We start from the raw sequence: 19,815 nt of genomic DNA on the forward strand, positions 1-19,815 counted from the left end.
TGACAAAAATGAAATACTACTTAGCAACTTACTTAAATAAAACACTTTCCCTAAAAAAACTCTGACTTATCTCCTTTAATCCAAGGTATGCCTTCATGCATTTCAATAGCTCTCATTCATGGAAATGTCTCTGACATATTTGAGCAGCCAAAAATGGAGTTAACTTAGTAATGGGCCAATTTAAAGCAAAGTCAACATATTCTACTTATTTATTGCCCCAGTTCCATTTCTCCCTGTGGTTACTTAGATATTATCTACAGATTTACAGCTGTAACTCCAGAGAATGGAGAGTAACATTAAGATGTCAAGATCAAGGTAAATTCTCCAAGTTAATTCCCCACAGTTTATTTCTAGCACGCTCCAAAGTGGTTAAAGTTGGTATCTCTTCATGCTAGACTTGTTTTTAAAAATAACAGTGAAAACAAACACATCACAACTTGCAAAAATCCCACAATTTTCTATTATTGTTTTTTAATGGAAGAAAATGTTCAAGTTACAAGAGTCCATCAAGAAACATGATCTAAAAATTAAACTTTAATTTCAAGTATTTCTATATTCAATAAGAATTTTAAGTCTATACCCTCCCCTTCCATTAAAGAGCACATTTAGATACATACCTTCAAAAAACAAAAAGGTTTCAGAAAAAGAATGATCTAAAGTTCTTTGCCTGTTCACAAGAAAGGATATGCACCCTGCAACCTCCCAGCCCCCTAAACTGAGCAGCCGCTGGCAAGAGGCCAGAACACTTCATAGCCCACCAAATGGGTGAGAGTGGAATTCCTATGCTAATATTGCAAACCTGTTTCAGCCAGTCTATGAATAGATTAGACAGGAAAGGCACAAGTTAAGCTAGAACACTTGCCATTCGAAAAACTCTCCACACAGTTTCCCAGCACCACTGCTTGCACCTCCTCAATATTCTCCAATGCTTTATACTCATGGCCAAAACAAACAAAAAGACTCTTAAGATTAATAACACTTGCTTACACCCGAAAACAATTGTTTTTTTGCTTTCACACAGTGAGCCAAGTTACACAGTTAACACAGTTAAGGTTAACGTCTAGGACTCCCGAAACCTATGGTACAGAATGATTTAGAACTAAACACAGAAAGCAGTAGAGGAAAACAGGACAAATACACTTTAAAGAATATCAGAAATATTATAGCCTTCATTAATATTAAAGAGCATCAAAAAGGCATGTTTTTGATCCAATCTTTAAAATAAGAGCTAAGGAAATGCCTTGCAGCCTTCCCTGGCCATCACTCCCATCGTCCTGGAAATTGTCCAGGATAAAAAACAAGCAAGGTGATGTGGGTAGTCCTGTATCTATGTTGACTTTTTTAAATGCAACGCTGTCAATTTCTTGGCATTTTGCTAACTTCAAGTTCTCCATCACTACCACTCCTGCTATCATGTCCTAGCCCTTGAAGGTTCTCCTCCATTTTTTACACTAAGTGAAGGAAAAACAAAATAAAACCTCACTCCTGGTGACACACCATAAACTACTAAAGTTTTACAAGGCAAAAGGACAAGTACAAGTTTGCTACTGACTTTCTTCACTGATACAAGAGCTGCATTCAGCAACAAAGGAAATACCAGGGCCATCTCTGCATGGCTACTTAAGGATTATCTATGGATTTACAGCTGTAACTACAGAGAATGGAAAATAACATTAAGATGTCAAGGCTAGGGTAAATTCTCCAGATTAGTTCTCACAATGCTGTTCCCTTAATTGTCCCCCTAACCCACTTCCCAATTCTTCTTCCTCAGCCAACTATTGCTCTGCTGTACCAGAGACTGCCTTTCTGAAAAATTATTATAACAGGGAAGAAAAAAGCAGCACAGAAGAAAAAAGTGAAAGAAATGGGGAGGGGGGATCATGCATATTAATAAAAATGAAGGCTTTTTCCCTTATCCTGGAGAGTCAATTTCATGAAGAAACAAGCAATTCTATTAGAGATAGAGAGGCAAAAAGCCAGGGGACAGAGGTGAGGAGTAACTACCAAAAGCATCCCAACACCACTCAAAACTAAAATCTTGAAAATGTCTGTAATCCACCTTTCAGAGAAACACACTATTTTTTCCCACAGGACAAACACCTGTGTTAGGTAGCCTTCTTTGAAACTCAAACAAATGAAATCAAACTTCAATAATGTATCTTGTCAAGAATTGATACTAATATCCCTAACACAGGCACACCCCCCAGTACTGCATTTATTCATGATACCTAAAAACACCGCTACTACTTCCTTAACCTTACAGCAAAGGTGGGTAACACCTGTCTTGGAGGATGACTGTCATAATTAGACTAACAATTTTACATTTATTTACATGTGAATAAAATTATTTATACTCTGACTTGTTTTTAAAAAGAATTTGCAGCAACTGATAGGGAAAGAGTCTAGCCTGTGCTGTTTAATATGCAGCCACCAGCCATGTGTGGTCACTGAGCAACTGAGATGCAGCTCACGCAATCCGTGTAAAATACATATCAGGTTTTAAATTCTTGTGTAAAATATCTCACAAGCAATTTTTTATACTGATTCCATGTTGAAATGTCTTGGATATGTTGGTTTAATTAAATGTATTACTAAAATTAGTTTTACCAGTTTCTTTAATGGTAAAATGTGGTTACCAGAAAATCTGTATCAACATAAATGCGTTGTATTTGTAGCTCCCATCACATAACTGGACAGTTCTGGTCTAGAACATAGTAAGTACACAAAGATAGGACAGCCAGAATGTTATACTTAAATAACAAAATTCCCTTTCCACCTCGGTGGAGGCTGCTGTCTCCTCCCTGCCTTCCACCATACCAGCAATCTCTCCTTAACACGGTCCTTGGCACATAACAGGCATTAAATAAGTATTTCTTTCATGTGGTACTGCCTTTCATGAAAGTACCTAAGACACCAAGATGAAAATGCAGCACCAAAAGTGGCTTCTTTTAAGAATATCAGTTGGCTACTTGGGACACCTAGCAGAGGCCTAATATCCAGGCTTCAAAGGTAAACTAACAAACTAAATTCTTATCACCTACAAAAATTTTGATGTCACATAAAACAATACTCTTTTACAAAATAAAAGCCATCTAAGGGGCAAGGCTATCAGCCATTCATGCTTTCAGACTATGGGGTGAAAGGACAGATGGAGTAGATTTTTCCCTGTGCTTTAACTCGACACTTGGTATAATTCTGACCTCTGGGATAAACCAGCTTGTTGGATGTTGAGGAAAAACGCAGACAGGTTACTCAATAAGCTGTAGTATATACAAATTGAAGTAGTCAAAAGAAATACTTTAGGAATCTTCGTGAGAAACAACAGGCTGTTGAGAGCAACCTATGGCCCAGGAAAGAGAGACCAGTAAAGGCTGGATGGTTTGCTTTAACTAAAGATGTCATGAAGAACTAGCAGTGGGCCATAGCAAGTGAGAAAGCAGTGATTTCTTTTGCCTTCCCTCTGTGAGCACCAGAGAGGGCAACCTGCTCCAATGAGGTCCAGCCTGGGTGCCTGTTTTCTGAAGGTGCATACACTTGCAAAAGCCCCTGAATATCACTTAGGTAAAAGCTGATTTTTTTTTTAGAGACATTTTGTTTTCTCATCTTTCCCAGACATCTTTAGAAGTGAGAAAGGTAGTATTGACAAGATACATCTGCTCTCCATTGAAAAGGTATTTTTGTCTATTTCTGATTACAACCTGCATACATGATCCTTAAGAAACATAGCCACTTTTTCCATAAATTTACTTAGTTGCCAATTACTCTGCCCATGTCTGTCTTTTTTTTTTTGAGGCAGAGTCTTGCTCTGTTGCCCAGGCTGGAGTGCAGTGGTGCGATCTTGGCTCACCACAACCTCCACCTTATGGGTTCAAGCGATTCTCCTGCCTCAGCCTCCCGAGTAGCTGGGATTTCAGACATGCACCACCACGCCCGGCTAATTTTTGTATCTTTAGTAGAGACGGGGTTTCACTATGCTGGCCAGACTAGTCTCGAACTCCTGATCTTGTGATCCGCCCACCTCTACCTCCCAAAGTGCTGGGATTACAGGTGTGAGCCACCACGCCCGGCCTTGTAATTCTTTATTTACTGGGTAAACTTAAAGAATCTCAGTATAAGATTGATGCTACTTGAGATTTACCAATAAAAGGTTTTCCCAGAAAGGCTATTATTTAAAAAAAAAAAAAATTGTACCACTGATTCTTCCAGGTTTTTTTTAATCTCAAGGGAAAATGAGGAGATGGGAAATTATTACCTATCACTTCAATCTTAGTAGCCTTTAAAATTTTTTTCTACTTCTGTTTCATGAAGAATGTATTTCAGGACCAAATTAATGAAAAAGGTACAAATGTATCCAAAATAAACTTATTTTAAGGACACCTTGTTGCAGATCCTAAAAATTCAACTAGAACTTTCCATTTAGGAGCATAATCCATGATCTGGGACATGTCTATGGACTGTGCAGTGTAAATTCTATCCAGAAACTCAGGGACTTGCCTGTAACCTTAAGGACAATCCACTTAACCAGTCTTTCTTTAGATAAGCTCTTCAAATGAACAAAATGTTACTCTGTGCCTTCCTTGTAGATTGTTCTCATCCATGTTCACAGTGTACTGATAAACCTTTCATTTTTTATTCCACCCCCTCTCCACTCTCTTCATACTCCTGGGTGCTGCAAAGAACCCCATGGTGCTGTGTCCATGCTGAAAACACCTCCTAGTGCCCTCCAGTGCCATGGGCCCGGGACCATGCAGCTTTCTGTCCACTAAGCCCCAGACCTACATTCCAGCAATACTAGGGACACTCAAGGCCCAAAGGGCTTTCTGATCTTTGCACTCATTATTTCCTAAATCTTAAACCCTTTTCCCTCCTTTATCCATCCTTCTCTCAACTTAGACTGATCTTTCACATCTCGGCAAAGACATCACTGCCCCCAGAAAGCCCTCCCAGACCCCCACCTCTCCCACTATAAGAATGATCCTAAAGATCAGCGCTGATCTCTACAGTGTGCTTTTCATGGCATATTCTTGCCTGCATCTTCCTGCTCACACAGCAAGATTGTTCTCCCTCCCTCAAAGAAAAGCACATAGGAAGCCTCAGCATTTGATATGTGTTCACTAAAACCAAGGACGTAAAGTCAAACAACTATGAAAATGTTTGACATTGAAATATGTAAGATTCTTCTTAAAGCTTTGCAACTGGCAATTCTGAACACTTGCTAGATATATCGTTTTTGAGTCCCCACTGTTAAGCACTTAAAAGACATTACTACTAATCTCACTGAGCCTCTAACCAGGAAGGCATATGATCCCTCACTTCAGAGATAATGAAATGAGGTCCTGACACTCTTACTAACGTCAGGTGGTGACGTTAAGCAGTGGTGCTTCTATTCAAAAACTCATCGACTCCAAAGCCTGTACTCTTTGCTTCATACCAGTGGTTCTAAAATTGTGGGCCAGGGTTTCTGTAGGGTCTGTGAGACCAGAACTATTTCTACATGATCCTGAGATGTTATTTGCTTTTTCATCCTCATTTTCTCCAAATGAGCAGCAAACTTTTCCAGAGGCTTATGACTAGCACACAGACTACAGTCAGAAGCAGATGTGAGAATCAATATTTGATAAATATAAAACAATGCCACTAATTTTTTGTCTTGCAAAAAGTTATCTTTCATTTTTTAAAAAGTTATCTTTCATTTAAAAAGTATTATGCATGTTAACACACAATGGTTTATTATTTTTAAATAATTAACAAATCAATATTTTAAACTTTCATCAATATTTTAGCCGGGCAGGGTGGCTCATGCCTGTAATCCCAGCACTTTGGGAGGCCACAGCGGGTGGATCATCTGAGGTCAGAAGTTCAAGACCAGCCTGGCCAACATGGTGAAACCCCATCTCTACTACAAATACAAAAAAAAATAGCTGGGCGTGGTGGCAGGTGCCTGTAATCCCAACTACTAGGGAGGCTGAGCAGGAGAATTGCTTGAACCTGGGAGGAGGAGGTTGCCGTGAGCCAAGAACGTGCCGCTGCCCTCTAGCCTGGGCGAAAGAGTAAGACTCCGTCTCAAAAATAAAGACATAAATACATAAGTAAATAATAAAAAACTTAAAACTTTCTGAGACAGTAAATATCAATACATATAACTCACATAGCTAACACACACTCTTTGGAGTCCCCAGTAATTTTTAAGAATGTGTAGAGGTCTGAGATAAAAAGGTTTGAGAAAAACTGTTCTAATTAGCTATTGAAAAAGAAATATAAGGTAGGGTTTTTCCTTCCCTATAAATCTTATCAAATAATCGAAAGTCTAGCACTCCCATTAAAGAAATTTCCATATACCAAAATGTGTAATTTTTCACATTTTGATCTGATGAACTGTGGCCTTTTTTGTTCTAATATTTTCTTTGTTGACTTTTCAATATAAAGTTAAACTTATCTTTAAAGATACTTAAATGTGTTCCATAATTTAGAAAATATCCATTCGGAAGCCAGGAAACACATAAAGAACATAATTTCTATTTTTAAAAAGCGAAAAACTCAAGAAGAGTTAAGTCTACCCGAATGCGATAATTCTATTATCAAGTTAAATGGACATTTCAACCTAATCTGGTATCTTCCTTGATACCTGGTATAGTATTGAGCCACTACTCCATCATATATAAAATGCAAAATAATTTTAGTAGCTCTAAAGCAAAACATAATTAAATAAAAATATTTCCTAGGGTAGAATGTCAATCATTCAGAGAGATTTTAAAGGTATAGGATCATATTTGGAATTACCCATATCATTATCCTCCTCACATGTGGCAACACAGTCTAAAAGGGGGATAATATTTGCACAAATCAAATTTAGTTATTTCATAACTAAGGCTGTATTACATAATATTTAACCTATCCTTAAAAATAAAGTTAATTTTGGTGAAACCCCTTTTCCACTAAAAATACAAAAATTAGCCAGGCATGGTGGTGCGCGCCTGTAGTCCCGGCTACTCAGGAGGCTGAGGCAGGAGAATCGCTTGAACCTGGGAGGCAGAGGTTGCAGTGAGCCAAGACTGAGCCACTGACTCCAGCCTGGCAACAGAGTGAGACTTCATCTCAAAAAATAATAAATAAATAAAGTTAATTTTACATTGTATCTACATGGGAAATGACATAATTATGTAGCAAGGTTTGCACTTCAGGAGATCAGAAGCTAAAATTAGAGGAGAATTAACATATATACCATGGAGTGGACATTATACTAGGCACTCGGTATATGTTAAGCCCACTTAATCTAACACCCTTTGTGCTGGGTGCTATTTTTCCCGCTTAACTAATGAAAAATCTGAGGTAAAGGGAAGTTAAATCCTTCGCCTAAGATCACCAGCTTAATAAGCAACAGAGCTGGGGTCCACATACCTTTCTAACTTTAAAGTCTATGTTCTGTGCCTGAGACTTCACACTTCCCTAGCCTTATGTTCAAAACTGAGTGTTTCAAAATCTGAAAAGGATGCAAAGTTAAGCAGAAAGAAGAAAGCAAATAATCAATGAGCAAAATGGAAAACATAATTGTACTTAGAATGAAAATACCTCAAATGTCCTAGTTTACATCCCTGTAAAGGTCCTGAGTTTGCCTATAATGACACATTCAAAGAAGGAGGAAATGCATGTGGGCTCTTCTGAAGTCTAGCACAGGACACAGCATGCATGGAGCCTCCACTGGTCAAGGACTCAAACGCCACAGACTCACACATGTCCTCCGAAATGCCCATTGAGGCATCTGTACTCTTAAAACCCAGGAAAGCTGGAGGAGAGCAACAATTCTCATCCAGGGATCAGATTATAATCACAGGGGGTCTCCAAACTGTGCTCGCCCTCCGGTGAAGACAGAGGATGCGGGAATGAGAAGTCTGAGAAACCACTGCTCTAAAATATCCCTTGCTTAGTAAGAAACTTTCCAGGGAATAAGATAATAATAATTTCTAAAAACTAAGTCACATTCATTTCTGTCCTAAAAGCCACCCAGGTCTGCTGGCCTCAGGGACAGTACTTTTGGTACGCTTTGAGGAGAGGTGGTTTGCCCTGAGGTTACATAAGAATCACCAAGGGTGGTTATATGAGGATCACCAAGGTCTTCAGGGAAGCTGCCCTGCCCACCGGCTGAGGGCAGCTTCCCTGAAGCCACTACTTGTCCTGTGGTCCCAGGAGTCTTCCTGACCTCCACTCCCCCAGCCCAGCTTAGGACGAAGCTTCAGAGCCTCTGTATTAAATGCCTGCGTGAATCTAAAATAAAAATAAAAATAACTTTTTTTTTTTTTTTTAGATGGAGTCTCGCTTTGTTGCCCAAGCTGGAGTGCAGTGGCACAATCTCAGCTCGCTGCAACATCCACCTCCCAGGTTCAAGTGACTCTCCTGCCTCAGCCTCCCGAGTAGGTGAGACTACAGGCATGCACCACCATGCCCAGCTAATTTTTTGTATTTTTTAATAGAGATGGGGTTTCACCATGTTGGCCAGTTTGGCATTGAACTCCTGACCTCAGATGATCTGCCTGCCTTGGCCTCCCAGAGTGCTGGGATTGCAGGCATGAGCCACCGTGCCTGGCCTAAAATACTTTTCTTTCTTTTTTTTTTTTTTAATGAACTGACAAAAAGCATAGAAGACAATTATCACCACTTAAAAAAAAAAAAAAAATGCTGCTCTGAGATGCCCTGAGTAGCTTTGTTTACTGACCAAACCCTTTTACTTTCAAAACTGCTTCAATCCCTTCTGCTCCCACTTTAACCCTTCTGGTCCAAACTGTCCTCAAAGGCCTAGAAAACAGGTTCACACTTCATCTTCTGCTTCTCCCATCTGTCCTGTGGACTGTCTAATCAATATCACTGGCTCCCTCCCCATTTAAGTCCAAATTCCTTAAAAAGGAATCCAAGATCACAACAATCTGGCCCTGACTGATAGTTTCCAACCTATTCCCTGCAGCAAGCTTGACTTCTTGTGCCCTTGTTTAGCAAACCATCCCCCAGTCTGAAATGCTGACCTGGGTTCACCCCCGCTGGGTAAGGCCTAGCCAAATTCCAAGCACCCTCAACTACAGGTTATTTCCTCTCTCTGGACATTTGTCACATAATCATGCCTGGTCTCTCACTCCTCTGTATTTTCACATGCAGGTCTTATTTCCCCAAAATTGATAATAAGTCCATCAAAACAAGCACTATGCTTTATAGCTCTAAAATCGGCTACTGTGCACCCCCAAAACAGAGTTGCATTCTGGTAGATAATCAGTATATATTTTTGAATAGCACTAAGAATAATCTGTATACACAGGCATTAATTTATCATTCACAGACCTAGGGCATAAACAACAAAATTTATAATGAAAAGATGTCTTTGTGAATATGATAACATAAAACTTAAATCTGTTCTTTTATAAATTCTGAATGATAACAAAAATATCAGCTTACAAAAAAAGAAGATTCCCTACTTCAGTGCTGGGTATCCAAATCTTTTAGAGACCAAACATCTTCTGTGAATTATCATTTACTGTGATTTTCTACAGTTTGCAATTAAAACTCATACTAACAAATTCAACAGTTAGTAAAATAAGTATCACAGAAGTATACGTTTTGCAGCTTCCCAAGAAAAATATCACAATATAAAAGAAGAGATGGAGGAGACTACCACACACGCATAAATCTTTGCTAGAAACCAAGTGTCAGTGTACTTTTAAAACACACACACACACACACACACACACACACACACACAAAGAGAAAGAATAAAGAAGAATTCAGAGAAGGAAACAAAAGCGTTTGTCTCGTGAGCATTCTGAGTCCTCTGTCCATCTCCCTGCTAGCGGCGACCCAGCTCCTTGTCAGCAGGGACCCAGTCTTAGTTATCTACATATCCTTAACATCTAGCACAATCTCGGGGACAGGGAGATTCATGCCTGAATAAAATAAATGCATAAGCCAATAACAAATAAAAATGAAGGCATTCATAATGAAAAAGCTTTTCATAGAGTTTAAAGAAAAATTCGATTAGACAAGTTAGCCATGTTGAATTTCACATTGCAATGCAGAGGCAGGCTCTGTGTCCCCTTACCTGATGCACAGGCACTTTCTGCGAGGTGTTCTGGGGTGATGGGTGGAGCTGTGCCCAAGGCTGGTGATGAGGGTGTGGGGGTGAAGACTGGTGGTGCAAGCCTGGGTGGGGCTGCAGTGGAGGACAGGTTGGCAACTGCTGAAAAGATGGCTGTTGACCAGGATGTTGTTGGCCAGGTATCAGTCGTTCCTGGATTGCTTGTGGGTCTCCAAGGCCAACACCAGGACAACCATTTGGCCTCATGTGCCCAGTCAACTCCCTTGGTGCCGAGGACATGCCTATAAATGGACGAGACTGCTGCATGTTTCTGGGGCCCATATTCCTCTGTCCGATTCCCATGGCACCAGGGGGCTGGTGAGATGGCTGAGGATGGGGCATATTTGGATAACTGCCAACTTCCATTGGTATCCCAGCACTTCCCGGCCTGACTTGTGGAGGAGGAGTGCCTGCTGGATTACTCATTGCTTTCATGGGTGACATGGGAGGTGGAGAGGCATAAGTTCCCTGAGGCTGTGAAGGATGCATAGTTTGTGTGTTCATTTGGTTAAGTGAGCCACTGGGTTGGATGGGCTGCTGGTGCATTAGTCCTTGACCACTGTTTGATGGGAATCCTACAGCATTGGGGTATCTTGGTACGGACTGATTCATTGGAGTATTATTTGTAAGGCCTAAATTTTGATTCATCCCTGTATTGTTAACTAATCCCTGATTTAGGTTACTGTAAGGATATCGAGAATACTGCCCTGAGTTGTTTATAGTAGGAGAGGGGACTGTCTGGCTCCGAGAACTAAAGTTAAGGGTTTGTGGCCTAACAGCCCCTTGTTGGGGAGGATTCGGGGAGAATCTGGGACTGTGGGCAACGGATTCTCCATGGAGAGCAGTAGAGGGGTGGTGATGGAACTGCTGCACCGAGTGACGCAAGGAAGGTGCCATGCTGGGACTCTGCTGGGGCACGTGGGACAAGTGGCCAGGTCCTGAGGTGGCAATAAATGGATTTCCCTGATTGAGGCCCTCTTGGCCTTGGGAAAACTGGCTCATCCTCTGCTGTGGCTGACCATGCTGCTGCATGGAAAAATCCCCACGTGCCATATAGCTGCCCATCTGCTGCATGTGCTGAGGGTGGCCCTGTGCAGGGGGCCCCGACGGAGCCGGCTGCGGTGGCTGCGGCTGTGGCTGCTGCTGCTGGTAGGGGGCTCGTATCTGGTCTGGTACCTGAACAGCCCTGGGGCCCCACATGGAGCTGCTGTCCACAAAGGATTGCCCATGCCTCTCATTCTGCATGCCAGGGTAGACACCCATCTGACCGCCACCACTGCCACCATGGGGCACCTGAGGAACGGGAGGGGTGTGATACTGCGAGTGCGGAGACGCGAGTCCGTTCCCAGGGGTGTTGCTCATCATTCTGTTCGGCTGATCCATCAGATGCATCTTTTGTTGTTCATACTGATTATAGTGATCAAAATGTGTCAGCTTTGTTTGATTTTGATTAGTTGAAGGATGATGAAGGGATGGCTGTAAAGAGGCAAAGCCTTGGTCTATTGGCATTTGCTGACCCATAGGATTTACTGGATTTTCCGGGTAACCACATTCTCCGAGGCCTTCAAGACCTTCACTGAAAATATTCCCATCCTCGCCAAAAAGACTCATCATTCCTGGATCTGCCATCTTCTTCCAACACACGGCTCCTCCAAACCACAGCTCAGGAGCTTGCCTGTGCTTTACTTCACTGAGGTGTTTGCCCTCAAAGCCTGTAATCCTTAACTAATCTTCTTCATGTCATTCCATATTTCTTTAATTCTCTTGGACCCTGCAGTGTCAGGCAAAGTCTGGATATAGGTCCTGGAAGGGAGTTGGGGGTGGGGGAGAAGAAGGAAGAAAACAAAGAATTAGGATCCGATGATAAAAACTGCCAGTATTTTGTACATCTGAATTTGGTCCCCATCAACAATACTAATCTAGCTCCCTCGCTGAGCTGTATTTTATAAATTTAGTTCACTTTAAGAGAAACTCATTAGCTTCTACCAGAAGCATCATTATGATCAGTTACTTAGAAAGCAAGCAAAACACTAACCTTAACCTTAAATTAATCCATTCACTACACTTCCTAGCATTCCATTCTTGGATGAAACAGAACAAAAGAACACAACATGAAGCAGCAGCAGCTGCCACAGCAGGCAAGCAGATGTATGAATATAGCCAAGCAGCTCATCTGCTGAACTAAAGCCCTGGAAATGCTCTGGTTACCAACAGCCCGCCCTTAACCTTATTCCCCTGGTGTAATCAGATGAGCAACAGCAGCACCAAGGGCTGTGAAAAGCTCAACTTAGTTAAATTGACTAGAGGATTATACAAACCCCAAAATCGGTCATTTCATACAAATTAGATATTTACAGCCCACATAAAACTATGTAACTGCAACAGAGGCATCTAACAAGAAAGTGTTCATAATGATGTTGAAAAGCAACCTTGAGAACAGTACAATAAATTCATAATTTCATTATGTTTAATGGCAGAAATATACAAGATTCAGAAAGAGACTAAAAGAAAAGCTTTCATTGTCCAAGAGGACCAATTTCACTCATGGCTCTGAGCCTACCATGGTCCCAGTCTGCACTGACACACAGCAGCCCAATCACCAGGCTCATTATTCACCCGCAGGCACGCTGGGCTCTGGTGGACCAGAATCCCACGTGACCACTCAGAGAAAACTAGTTGAGTGGATACTCTGTAGACACTAACTATTCTCATAACTAGAAACACAACTTTCTCCAAAACTAAAAATTATTTTAACAGAATAAAGTTCAAAATATGCTCTCCTCACCATTGCCTTAAGTCTTTTGGGGACAAGGCAGGATCTAAGCAGGTAGGGAGACAAGTTGGCAGGCACTTGTGTTCGCACCCTATGTGCTTCCAGCGCACTATGTACACTATGTAACATGCTGCATGTTATTCAAACTCTTCCTAACAGATCCTGTGTCAGATTAAAATAACTAATTTAAAGAATGCTTTGAAAATCTAAACAAGAAAGTGTTTTTGTTGAGCACTAATTAAATCAACGGCCTAATAAAGAACTAATTCATATAGAGAAAATGACTGAAATCTTAAACATCTTTGGAATTTAACTCATTTTTTTCTCTTTTATAAGCATATTAAGCATTGTGTGATACTAGCCCACTTGAAAAAACAATATCTTGTTGAAGAATTTCCAAAGTGACGATATAAACAGGCTCAGTCATAAATTCTACTGACATGCTTCCATAAGAGCATAGGAATGAACAATGGGCTAACCAACACTCCTGAGAACTTACCAGTAAGACATAAAAATTCTTGTTTCTGCCTGCCATATTCTAACACATTCCTAACAAGGGGAGAATTTTGCTTACAGAAAATGTAAATAACATTCCTGTTCACTGTCAGAACTACAGACATAACACCTGAGAGGGTCTCCAGGTCTGTAGTTTTCAGGTGACAGCTGTCAGCTAAAGTCAAAGGTCTCTTCACTCTGCCGCTAACTGCCATGAATTTTCTGATCTACTTTCTCCAAATACAGAGGTCAGATGGGTGAAAATAAGGTGAGCATGAAAGCCATTTTACTGAAAACATGCTGCTTTACTATGCAACTATTTTAAAATCCAAAATAAAGAGAAGTAGACATCTCCAGTTCCAGTTGCAACAAATATTCTTAAATTAAATACACTCCTAAGAAGGCTAAGCAGTCAGTCATCATTTATTCAAGGCTCATTCTAACTTTCAAAGAAATAAATACTGGAATGGACTTGATAATAGCTTAAACCAGCCATGCAGACCAACCACTTACCAAAATAACCTTTCAAATTAGCTTAAGGAAAGTAACGTCTACATGTGTCCTGGGTCCGCCAACTGTTATGGGAAGAAATGCTACTGACTGGATGGGACTCCAGGCCAGCTCCAGGTAAAAGTGAGCCCAGAGGGAGTGGATGGCTTAGCCCACTGGTGACCTTCTCTTGCAAGCCCACTGAGCCCAGAGGCAGAGACAGAGCCAGATTAAGCCTGGAGAAGTGGCGATGAAGTTGGTGCTTACTTTTTATCAGCTTAAGATTCAGAAGAGGGACAAGTTGCCTATGCGCATGAGCAGGGAAAAAACAGCCCTGCCTGAGAGTAACCATACCGACCCTTGGCTGTGCTCCTCTTCCTGTTCCCTACACCCTTCTACTAAGTGTCCATCTCCCAGACGCATGAAAAACGCCAGCATTATATGGTATCAACTAAGCATGTCGCTCACCGCAACTACAACCATGCTCAGGTAAGGTCCAGGCAAAGAAGTTCAAAAACTGGCTTTGTAGTCTGCCATTAGTGACCGCTCACTGGGACAGCCACCAACGCCTTCCTGCCCCTTTTCTGACCTCAAGACCCAGCTGGCAACTATGCCAGGAATCCATCTGGTAGCTGCATTTCATATTTCTGATTTGAGCTAATCTAATTAATTTGTTTTGGTCCTTTTTTTAAATTTGATTAAGACCATCTGAATGCCCACTTTCCCAAGTCACAGCTGCAATGTATAATTTTGTGTTTCTATAAAAGATATTCATTCAAAGCCCTATTTTGAAAGCTTCTCCCTTGTCTACACTCAATATCTAGATTTTCTGTGTCTAGATGAACACTGTTCAATGGGCCACAAATGAGAGCCATTACACGTAATTTTTAGTTTTCTAGTAGCTACATTTTAATAGTAGACCAAAAGAGTGAAATCCGTTTTACCAATTTCTATTTAACCCAATAAATGTATAATACTGTCACTTCAACAGGTAATCAATATAAAAAAAATGAATAAGCTAGTTTACGTATTTTGGTATTGGGTCTTTGAAACCCAGTATGTACTTTACACTTACAGTACATCTCAATTCCTATTAGCTACATTTCAAGCGAAAAAATGTACATATGGGGCTGTGGCTTCCATACTGGACAGCATAAAGTATTTAAAAAGAAGAAACAGAAATAACAAATTAGCAATGAAATTTTTTAAAGTCTCATAATTATCACCTGGGTAATAAACATTCAAGTTGCGTTTATGTTTTATTTGGCTTTACATAAAAATCAACTCTCAAATCACAATTATTTATTCAAAATGTATTTACTGAGCACCTACTATGATCCAGGCACTAGTCTAAGAGCTGGAGAGAGATCAGTGAATAAAACAAAATTCCCTCTTGTCCTCATGGAGCTTATATATCTGTAAATGATGCATCTCTTAAATAAGAACTAAGATTCAGGGCTTATGTTATTAAAAATATAGGTTACCATTTTACAAAATACTCCTCGGTAACTTCTGATGAGGAATAGTCTAACTAACTGTGAGAATATATAGCAAACAGTACCTATGCATATAATGGAGACATAGTAATTCAAGTTTCTACTCAGTGCCCTATTGGCCAGCATTTTCTGAGATGTGAATTAAAGGACAGTTCAGAAGATGCATGCGTTTCGGGGTGAGGAGGGGTCACAACGAGACCACTCAACTAACAGAATCATCAACATTAGAGGTACACTGTGAAACCAATTACAAACATTTCAGAGTTAGGAAGCACTCTGAAGACCTTCTAATCCAAACCCCTCCTCATTTAACAGATGAAAAAAATCCCTTTATAGACTAAAAGGAGTAAACTTCTTCTACAAAACATTTTAGTGACAGTTCCCAAAGATGAAAGAAATGAATGAATGAGACAGCAGCTTACTAGTGAGGACAAAATATTAAAGGCCTGCATCAAGTCTGTTTTATTCAGAGAATCACTAAAACAACTGCTGCCATCACCAAATAGAAGTGAATTTCCTTTCCAAAAATGTTTTTAAATCATACTATATCTAACTTTTAAGAAACAAGCATATATCAACACCAAATTGGAGCTATTGGTAAATTTTATTGGGAAATAGCCAAATGAAAAATGGGCAGATCCAAGCACAGACAGAATCAATGATAAAAGCAATGGGTGCACAAGAAACCAAGATGAAAGAAATGTCATTGAAAATATTAATATTTTGAAAAAATATATGTATATATAAAATTTGTTAATTATAACATATTTTAAATTTTTACTTATGAAATTTATTTTATATATAGTGATTTTCTGACCTTCCAAAACAATATAAAGAATTATTTACTACGCTCTTCTCAAAGTAGAATGGCATTTGTATAGCTGAATTTTAATTTGGTAGTGACGCAGAACCTTTCTGTGTTACAGGTGTGGACTAGAAACCTAGCAAGGAGATAGGTGAATACATAACACCTTTCGCATGCAAAGTATCTCCTATAGCTCAACCACTATTCATCCTATTGTATAAGTAAAATGTCATCCAAGGGAAACTTTTTTGATAAACAGCCAACGCATGGGCAAGAGTGAAATCATAGGACATTTGTCTATTGGATACTGATGACTATTTTGCTGTTTATGGTTTGATTTTGAGTTGTTCTATTTAAATTTCTCTCTTCTACCTCCAAAGAGCGTGAGGTATAGAACATCACTGTGATAATGATTCTGGGGATGAGGGTGGAGCATGAATCAGAATTTCCAAGGAAGCATCTTGCAGCTGAAAAAACAGCACATCGCCACCCTCATCATAACCCATGGAGACACCTCTCAATCATTAAGGCTGCAAAACATATCAAGAGGGGCAAAGAATCCACACACTGGTAGGTGGACAGACCGAAGATAAAGGGCTCACACTGCTGAGCTTCCACTCAAAGTGAAAGTCCTTTCAGCTAGATCCTGAATCCGGTTAACAGCAATCTCCTCCCACTGCCCCACCCACAACCCAGCCCCCAACAGCCACTTGGGAACATCTAGCAGGGCCAATGCTTGCTGGTGAAGGAGACATCTATCCAACTGACAAGAACCTGGATAAAGAATTAGGAAGTGCCCCCCAAGTCACCAACGCCAGCTTATCAGTTCACCACAAAGTAATTTCCGTATTTGCTTCATGGGTCAAATGATGCCCTTCCTGAACCCCCTGGGTTGGCCAAGGGGGCCAAGACCACATTTTCTTCCTCATTAGTATGCTAGGGCATTGCCAATACTCTGTGACTGTGCTGTGTAATCCAGCAGCCACCAGCCACATGTTGCTATTTAAACTACTTAAACTAAATAAAACTTAAAATTCAGTTCCTTAGTCACACAAGCCACATTCAAGTGCTCAAAAGCCACACATGGTTGGTGGCTACCTACTCGACAGTGCCTGTAATGAACATTTCCATTATTGCAGAAAATTCTATGGAAAGCACTCCTATGTATTTCTTCTTAGAGGTAACACGTTTAAACAAAGACCATATTAAATAGCAGCAATCCTCTTTCATAAAAAATATTTTCTCCTCTTTCAGAGATTAGTATTCTTTTAAAGGTCCATATCTACCCTTTGGGATGAAATATATGGTATTTTTTCCATATATCATATTTTATGTTAACTATACTTACAACCTATGTGTCCTTTCTGTATTATCTCCCAACATATATTCCTATTTCTTCATAAATAATTTTCAGTATGTTAGGAATAATTCTCAACTATACATAATTCAGAAAAAGATTTAGAAAGGAAGTAAGTGAAGTCCTTCTAAGGTCTGTTTGTCCCCAAGCATCATATTAAAAATAAAACCATAAAAAGTAATAAGGATTGTACTGGTAACCTCCATTCATATTACTAGGTTACCTCCCATTTTGCTGATTATTAACAGAAGAGACACATTTTTAATAAGGAAAACCACTGACATCGTATAGCGCAACGCTACGCCTTATGTTAGCATTCCCTATGACAGTAACACCATCTCCATCCACCCCTTCAACCTAGCCAAACAATGGGAAATAAGCCTAGATCCTTCCTGTCATCATTCATTTAAAAAATATTCAAGGTTAACAGACACTGTGCGTACAGTGTTGAACGAAACAGATGTGGCCCTGTCCTCGTGCGGCTTGCAGTTTGAATAAACGCCCCAGTACATCCCACATATTCAGTGCATTTCCCAACCTGCTAATGCCCTCTCCCAGATATTTATGGGTCTACCTCCTCCTCCCTGTTTACACTAGCTCTGAAGTAATCAGACCTTCATGGTTTAGTGAACCACAAAAAATTAGAAATCGAATCGGTTCTCCTAATTCTGGTCTCAACGCTTTCACACTACTGATTGAATGATCTTATAAAACACAGATTACATCATACTTCTCACTGATTAAAATCCTTAAAGGACCTCCCATAGCTTTCAGGTTACAGTCCAAATGCTCCAGCATGCTTGAAGGCACTAATAATCAAATACTTATTGACCTGTCCATTCTCAACTCCCTTAACTCCCTTCCCTCTGTCCCCTGAAGCACTCACAAACACCCCCATTAGGTATATCAAACTACTCAAAGTTTACCAACCATCCATCAGCTATCTCATACCTTCCTCCCCTTCACACCCATGGTCTCTTCTCTGGCCTCCTTATCCCCTCACTGTAGAGCCTGGCCTCTTTTTCGTCTCAGTTCCTTTGTTATCACCCATCTCCGGAAGCTTCCTGACCCTCAACCCTCCCTCTTCAGGCTGATTCCAAAGCCCTCGCTGGCACTACCACCACATCAACATGGGGAGAAGCTACAAAAGTGCCAAGCACACTACTGTTCTTCTGTGTTCACCTCCCTCTCTTTCTGGCGACTGGAGCCTTGCCATGTGAAGTGGAGTCCTGAGAGACAGGACCCCTGGCACCCCTGGGAGCTGGTAAGAAAGAGATGCAGACTCTCAGGCTCACCTCAGACCTCCTGCACCAGAATCTGCCTTTTATTAACAAAGGCCCCAAGTGATTCCTGTGCATGTGAAAGCTTGGGAAGTCCTGCTCTCAGACTCTGAGCTCCTCCTACAGGATAGCATACACTGACCACTCAGTTAATATAATGGATCAACAACAAATGACACATATTACAAAGAATATTACAAAGCAATACACAGATATGTCACTTTAAGAAAGTAGTCTTGACATTTGTGTCTGACAAATAAACAATACTGACTTCATTCGAGGAATTATGAACAGACCTTAGTGACAAATTTAATCTGTAATAGTTTACAAAGAGTGGGTATCTAAAGATGGTTTAATTTTAAAGATATGCCCATCTGTTTGCTAATCATATTTGTGCAAGTCAAAAAAATGCAGTTAACATTAATATCTAATGCTATGTTACATAACATACTATTTCACAGGTTTCTTGCAGAAATCTTTCAGTTATTTCTACATAACTTTGAAGAATCTGGATATTCTGAGTAGCCTTTATGATAAAAAAAAAAAAAGTTGTTCTTTTGTTCCTTCATGCAGTATTGAGGCTAATATGTTTCCTTTCAAGGCAACTAATGAAATAGCACTTGGCTAACAACTTATACTAAGTGCATGCGCACAGCACTAGCTTTTTCCTAAGTGGTCAAAAGGAGTATATTATCCCATACATAAGTTATGCCACAAAAGCACAAGGATCATGGAAATTTGTGTCCTTTACACCCTGCAATTCAAAATGCAAATACCTCTTTGAAGCTAACTCCTAAAGGCTAAGCCCACTGAGAAGGTGGCCAGCACCTTGACCCTAATGTGGAGACGCTGACCTGCTGCCACAGTGCAGACACTAAGAAAATATGTCCAGCAGGGTCTTCATTCCATGTACACAACATGTCCTAGGAACAGATGGGCACACATTCTAATAGCACCTGAAGTACTCAACATTGTATGGCAAAAGAGAAATGAAGACAAACATGGA

At 40.3% G+C, this 19,815-nt stretch overlaps 1 protein-coding gene across 6 annotated transcripts in view; it reads right to left on the reverse strand.

Moving 5' to 3' along the window:
• The window catches only part of CHD7 (chromodomain helicase DNA binding protein 7), a 183,615-nt gene that overhangs the window by 110,443 nt on the left and 53,357 nt on the right, over window positions 1-19,815 (reverse strand). For all 6 annotated transcript variants that reach the window (XM_032759699.2, XM_032759703.2, XM_032759704.2 and 3 more), the window contains one exon: window positions 10,079-11,917. In XM_032759699.2, coding sequence (XP_032615590.1) covers window positions 10,079-11,743 — 1,665 coding nt within the window. In that variant the 5' untranslated portion in view covers window positions 11,744-11,917. The remainder of the gene's footprint in view (window positions 1-10,078; window positions 11,918-19,815) is intronic.

The sequence above is a fragment of the Hylobates moloch genome, unplaced genomic scaffold, assembly GCF_009828535.3.
Source record: "Hylobates moloch isolate HMO894 unplaced genomic scaffold, HMol_V3 SCAFFOLD_9, whole genome shotgun sequence".
Taxonomy (NCBI): domain Eukaryota; kingdom Metazoa; phylum Chordata; class Mammalia; order Primates; family Hylobatidae; genus Hylobates; species Hylobates moloch.